The following is a 6,086-nucleotide window of genomic DNA, read 5'->3' as shown; positions in this document are numbered from 1 at the left end:
ATGCTCTTCTAGGTAATCAGACATCCTGTTACGTACACAGCTACGTAGGGCCTGTGTTATCATGTGCTACTCTGATATTGGAAGAGAACAATCAGTATTTTCCCAACACTTCACATGCTGTTTGAATCAGAATCAGAATTCCTTTATTTGTACTGCAACGGGCAAACAGCAGAAGTATAGTGCACAAGACCCTAGCAGCCATAGTATGATTAGGAGGGTGGATAGGTGGAGAGAGGAAAGGAAAAGGGGGGACCAGCAGGAGATGGACATATTGATACCTAAATGCAAGACCAGGACGCCGCCCTCTCCCTTTTTCTCGGTCCTTTAACGCCTCAGGGGTCAGAGGCCGTCCCTCCTCCATACTCACAGTCACACAAACACACACGGAAGACAAATTACCCAGTGACCCTGAAATTCTTCTTCTCTGCTCCTTTGTTTCGGCCGGATAGCGTTCACCTTTTCTGTCAGGCTTGAATTTGAGAATCCTCATCCCGACCGTGTTCATGTGGAATCTGGGTGACAATGGCAGCGGTTCCCAGTGATTTCTATGGGAAGGGACAATTGATATGTGTCGTTCAAAGAGCTTCTTATATAGCAGATGTGTTCATAGTCCAACATACACAATTTACTCATTTATGTTGTCGGTCTCAGACAAACCACTGTATGTTCTAAATATTTGGCTTTGTGATTTAATTTGCACAAACTGAAACTTCATGGTCTTGACCTGTTATGAGTGTTCATGAGATGATTCACATAATTGCTAGAAAGAGGCTTAAACATGCATGCAGAATTGTAGTTTATTTGATTAAAATGCAAAGTTATGCAACAAAATCAGTACATTTCCTTTAAAAAAAGTATATTGTGGATTTGCTGGCACATCAATTTGCCAAGTTCACTATTAGCAAGTTAATTTTGACCTTTTTAAAGCGAGTGGCAAAATCAAAAATGGAGAAACATCAATTTTTAACCTCTTCCGTCAGAAAACAATGTCAATGTGGTTGATGTCGTGGCTTAAATATGTTTGCATACATTTTGTCAACCTATAATCCCTTTAGCTAACGAGCTAACTGTAACTTGACAATTTTGTATGACTCAGTAATATAGAAAGAGGCCCCATAAATTACTAATGCTAGCATGTTAGCGGTTTTCTAGTTAGCTACAGCAGATAATTTACAAGCCCTATAAGAAAATGCCTACTTTGCCAAGTTCATAGACATAAGGCAAATTGAGCCATTCCTCTTTCTGGTTTGACCGGGCGTTTACTTGTCTTTAAAATAAGTTAAAATGTTAGAATCCAGTACCTTGTGTCCAACTTAAATGTAATGCTCCTCTTACCTTCACAGACATAAACGAGTGCCAGTCTTCGCCCTGTGCCTACGGTGCCTCCTGTGTGGACGAGATCAACGGTTTCCGCTGCATCTGTCCACTCGGTAGAACAGGAGCCCGATGCCAAGAGTGTAAGCGTATAACTTGAATCTACTGTTATAATTTACTCCATCAAATGATTTATAGAGTCAACATTTGTACCCATTGTACCTAATTTGATGTCCCTGTCTGTCCCTTTCTGTCCCTGTCTGTCTGTAGTTATAGGTATTGGGAAGACTTGCCGCTATGTTGGGCTGCAGTTTCCACATGGCAGTCACTGGGAGGAGGACTGCAACAGCTGCCATTGCATCAATGGCAAAGTGGAATGTACAAAGGTAACCAGCCCTACTTAAATAACATCCCTGCTAAAATACAGCGCCAGCAAATATCTGCTACATCTCAATTACAAACACAAACAACAGCAAGCAATCATGCTCGGAGAAAAAAAGAGTTTAAAGGCGAAACAATGACTCAATTAGTTTAAAATTCAACTCACAATACATAATTTGTTTAAGTCAAAATAACAAATATTGAATGGTTTTGCTGATATTCTTTGCCTTAAATTATAGTAAACGTATTTTGTTCTGACAACTTGTTAATTGCGATGGACTTTTTTTCCACTATTTTCTGAAAGATTCAAAGAAAAAGAGAAAATGGCTTCAACAATAACACAGTCCACAGTGTAATATCTTTAAATTAGATCATGCCGAACATTTGTTGGCTGTCATTAAAACTCAACATGCAGAAAACCATTATAAGTGTTGTGGTTACATGTATGTGAAGATGTATTGCGTGTGACACCAGGTGCTGTGTGGTCGTCGTCCCTGCCGGCTCCAGACTTCAGACTCAGACCAGAGACATCAGTCCTGCCCGGCTGGACGCCAGTGTCTGGAGCACAGCTACCTCACCTGCTTCTCCCCCCCTTGCCATCAGTGGGGGGTTTGCTCCATGGCAGAAGCCTCACCTCCAAAAGCAACCACCAAGTGCCAGCCAAACACCGGGCATTTGGATAACAGCTGTGGCCGCATAACACTCATTTTCAACAAAGACAAAGTACCAACAGTGAGTCATGTCTTCATGTAAAATATTTTCTTGTTGAAGCTACATTTTAAAGGAGCAGTGTCTTTTGTATTGTTCCTTAAAAGTATGTATGTGAACTTGCAGGGAACAACAGTGGAGAACATATGCCATGAGCTAAGGTATCTTCCTGACACCCGAGGTTTGGCAAAGGACCACTTCCTTCTCCTGCTGTGTGACCTCTCTCAGTCGAATCAGGATGCTGTAGAGGTGGCTATAGTAAGTAAATGTTATGTTATGCCTTTCTTGGCATGACCCACTGTCCACTATACTCTTTACTTTGTACAATTATATCAAAACAACCCAATTTTGATTGAGTGTTTGAGGTCCTCAGTTCTTAAATGTTCTCTGGTTTGGTTTTTCAGTCTTTCCATCCAGAGGATCTTCCAGACCACAGTCTTATCCGGGAGGCAGCCAGCGCTATAGTGGGCACGTTGTCCAAGCGGCACAACAGCACCGTAATGTTGGCTGTCATTGAGGTCAAAGTGGAAACACCAGTCATGCCCCCCTCAGTGGGTGAGTAATAATTAACAAAGGTGTCCCACAGGGGTTTGTTGTGGGTCCCATCAGTTTCTCAACAATGTCTTATCACTACTTTCTACTGATTTCTATTCTATGTACTCATCCCTTGTACATCCTCATGTCAACAGATTACCTGGTGCCTATTCTATGTGGGATCTTCTGCTTGCTCTGCCTCTTCTGCATCATCGTATCTGTTTGGTGGACGCGCAAACGGAGAAAAGAGCGTGAGAGGAACACATCCTCCGATGATAACGTGAACAACCAATGGCAGCCGCTCCGGCTCGTTGTTGGACGTCAGCAGCAGCAGCAGGCGCTGAAGGAAAACAACAGGGACGCCGAGCAGGAGCGCAAAAAGCTCATGGGCCCCTCCTATCGGACATGTGACGAGGAGGAGGAGGAGGAGGAGGAAGAGACGGAAGGCGAGCTTGAACTCGAAGAGGAGTGTGGTGGAGCAGAGGCGGGGAAGCAGCCAGTTTATAAGTACTCTAAGACTGCATCGCAGTCCAGTGGGGAAGTGATCTGTACCATGCACAGCTCCAGCTCATCCCTCAAAGCGCCCCACCGGACCCCAGGCTACAGCCCCAAAGACAACCGCTGGAAAAATGTCAGTGCCGTCTTGACTGGTCAAAAAGACCTCAAAGACCATTGTGTATTAGACATTTAAACAAAGGACTCGTGATGTGGAAGCGAGAGAAGCAGCAAGGCAGCGGCTATTCTTATTTTTGGACTTCTTTTTGAAAGAAAAAAGGCTTTGTGTTTTATAAGTCTTTCTTTGATTTGTTTTCATGTTTTTTTCACTGTCACCTGAAATTAGTTTTTCTTCAGGAGTCTAGAGCACAGTGAACATCCTAATTTGCTTCTGTTCATTTATTTGTCTCTGATTATGTACAGAAGGAGCTGAAATGTAACACTTTTTCAGGAGGCAAAAGAAGCTTCCTGCATTTTTTGTTTATGGAGTTATACCATTTATGAAACGATGAATCATCGGAAAGGAGAAAAAAAGAAACCTGTATAAAGACTTTTTTTTGTTTACAGATTATGTTTTTGTTTAATTGTCAGCGGGCTCCTGTTCAGTGTCTGTGGTGGGGCAGATACACTTTAAAGGGACAGTAAAGCAAAGTTTTTGAGGGAAACGGACTGTTGCAGCCACAGTAACAGAGAAACCCTCCTTTGCTCTGTCTCTTCCCGGCTTTGCCCGCCGATCCACCTGTGGCCGTCATGCGCCAGCCTTACCAAAACACTTGGCCTGGAGGGGAGAGGGGACAGAAACCCCAGTGCCTACTATGTGGCCTTCCTTTTTTGTTCTGTCTCTCAGTTGTCTTGGCTGAAAGCTCTGTTTGAGGATTTTTTGCAGTATTTGAGTTGGTAGCAAGTGCCTTTCCAAGAGCCGCCGTGTTGAGGCTCCGAGTCGCGCTGCCCAGTTTGACCTCCATGTTCTCAAATCTCAAAGGGATAGAAGTGTACATCTAGAGAGTTCAATTTCACAGCAACGCCATTCGAGGTATTTGATCAAAACAGAAATGAATACTCTGTATATATGTGTAAATACTAAAGGAGTCGCTGTGTATATTTGAAATAAGTAACTTAAAGACAAGTCACACATTTTTATTATTATTATTGTTATAATTATTACGATTAATATTATTTTTATTTTTTTTACAACGTCATTCCTTTTATTTATGCCAGTCGAAATAGGCACGTTTTATAACACTTCATATCCAGAGTCCCACAGTTAAGAACCTTTACAGTGAGGTACCACCTATGAAGGACTTTCTGAAGGGTTTAGAAATGGTAAGCAATGAGGACCCTTTTTTTTTTTTGATTGTCACATCAACAGTTGTTGCTACGTCTTTAGCGCTTTTAAGTTACAGCAAATCAGTGAGGCTTGTCAACATCAGACACTTCCCATAACAATAAATGACCAAAAGATTACTACTTCCATTTCATGTTTGATAATAAAACCGGATTTTTCATGGATGTATTTGGTAATCATTACTAGATTTGGTCGTAATCTTAAACTTACGTTTTTTTGATTGACCTTAGTCGACAGTTGGACAGAAGAAATCACGGTCTTTGTAATTGTTTTGCACTTAACTTTCTCTATTGAAGGAAACCTTTATTAGGAACAGGAAGATGTATGAATGATTGTTCCGGTTCCTAATATTTCATAATTGCATTGCAAAATAGAATTTGAACCCTGTCATATTTGAACTGGTAGTCAAAAATGTATCAAAAAGATACATCGAAAATTCAGAGAGTTTTAGGCAGGCAGTGTTGCAAAACTGCCAATATTTATAGCCTTAAAAAGTCCTCAAACTGTTTCTAAACCCGTCACAAACCCTTTTGTTTCAGGTGCCTTAATGTAATGCATTATTTGTGTATCAATGGTCATCTTTTTATGTTGTTGGTTTGTTTTCAATATTAAGGAAAGTAACTCTTTAAAACGTTGTGTGGTGTATAGTGGCGTGTTTTATTCGCCTGAGTAAAGTGCTCTCCTTGTGTCGCTTTGCTATCACGGAGATTTCTGGAATAAAACACTTGATGGAGGTTAAAAAAATTAAGCGGTCCACCATGACTCTTTGGAGTGTCATGCATGTGGATGTCAGTAGATCAATTGTTGAATCATGCATTAGCTTCATGTTTGGTTACACGGCTTTAATGAAGGGAACAATATTTGCAGTTTTTGTTTCCTACCGTGCAGGTGTGTTTTTTTTTTTTAAGTTACCAACTCAGTTCAAAATGACCCGTTTTTCATATCTTGTCACTGTCTCAAAAAGGCATCGTATTTTCTGTAAATGGGACACAGCAAAATAAAGAATTAAAGATGCATCACTGCTGGTGTTAAAAGCTGAATATGCATATTGTATACATTTTATTCTACAAGGGACATACGTTAATTTTATACAAAGGTTTCCATTCTTTTAGTGGATGTTTCATGGTTCTAAATAATCATCCCAGTTATTTTTATTTTTTTTTTTTTTTTTGTATCATCGACACTCATTTTATAAAAAAAGATAAAAGGAAAAACCTCATGCTGAAACAATACTGCTAAAAACGAATGAAAGAGAACGGACTCAGCAGGCTCACAGCATCTCACAAAATATAATCAATGGGTCATGAGT

General features: G+C 40.7%; 1 protein-coding gene across 1 annotated transcript in view; it reads left to right on the top strand.

Moving 5' to 3' along the window:
* The window catches only part of LOC104966340 (protein jagged-2-like), a 68,034-nt gene extending 62,217 nt beyond the window's left edge, over positions 1-5,817 (top strand). The window contains exons 12-17 of the mRNA XM_010795529.1: positions 1,344-1,457; positions 1,585-1,700; positions 2,170-2,427; positions 2,530-2,661; positions 2,808-2,958; positions 3,093-5,817. Of these exons, the coding sequence (XP_010793831.1) occupies positions 1,344-1,457; positions 1,585-1,700; positions 2,170-2,427; positions 2,530-2,661; positions 2,808-2,958; positions 3,093-3,628 (1,307 nt within the window). The 3' untranslated portion in view covers positions 3,629-5,817. The remainder of the gene's footprint in view (positions 1-1,343; positions 1,458-1,584; positions 1,701-2,169; positions 2,428-2,529; positions 2,662-2,807; positions 2,959-3,092) is intronic.
* The last annotated feature ends 269 nt before the right edge of the window (positions 5,818-6,086 follow it).

Source organism: Notothenia coriiceps, unplaced genomic scaffold, assembly GCF_000735185.1.
Source record: "Notothenia coriiceps isolate Sejong01 unplaced genomic scaffold, NC01 NC01_scaffold00037246, whole genome shotgun sequence".
Lineage (NCBI taxonomy): Eukaryota > Metazoa > Chordata > Actinopteri > Perciformes > Nototheniidae > Notothenia > Notothenia coriiceps.
The sequence above is the reverse complement of the archived record's forward strand: the minus strand, read 5'-3'. Positions and strand labels throughout refer to the sequence as shown.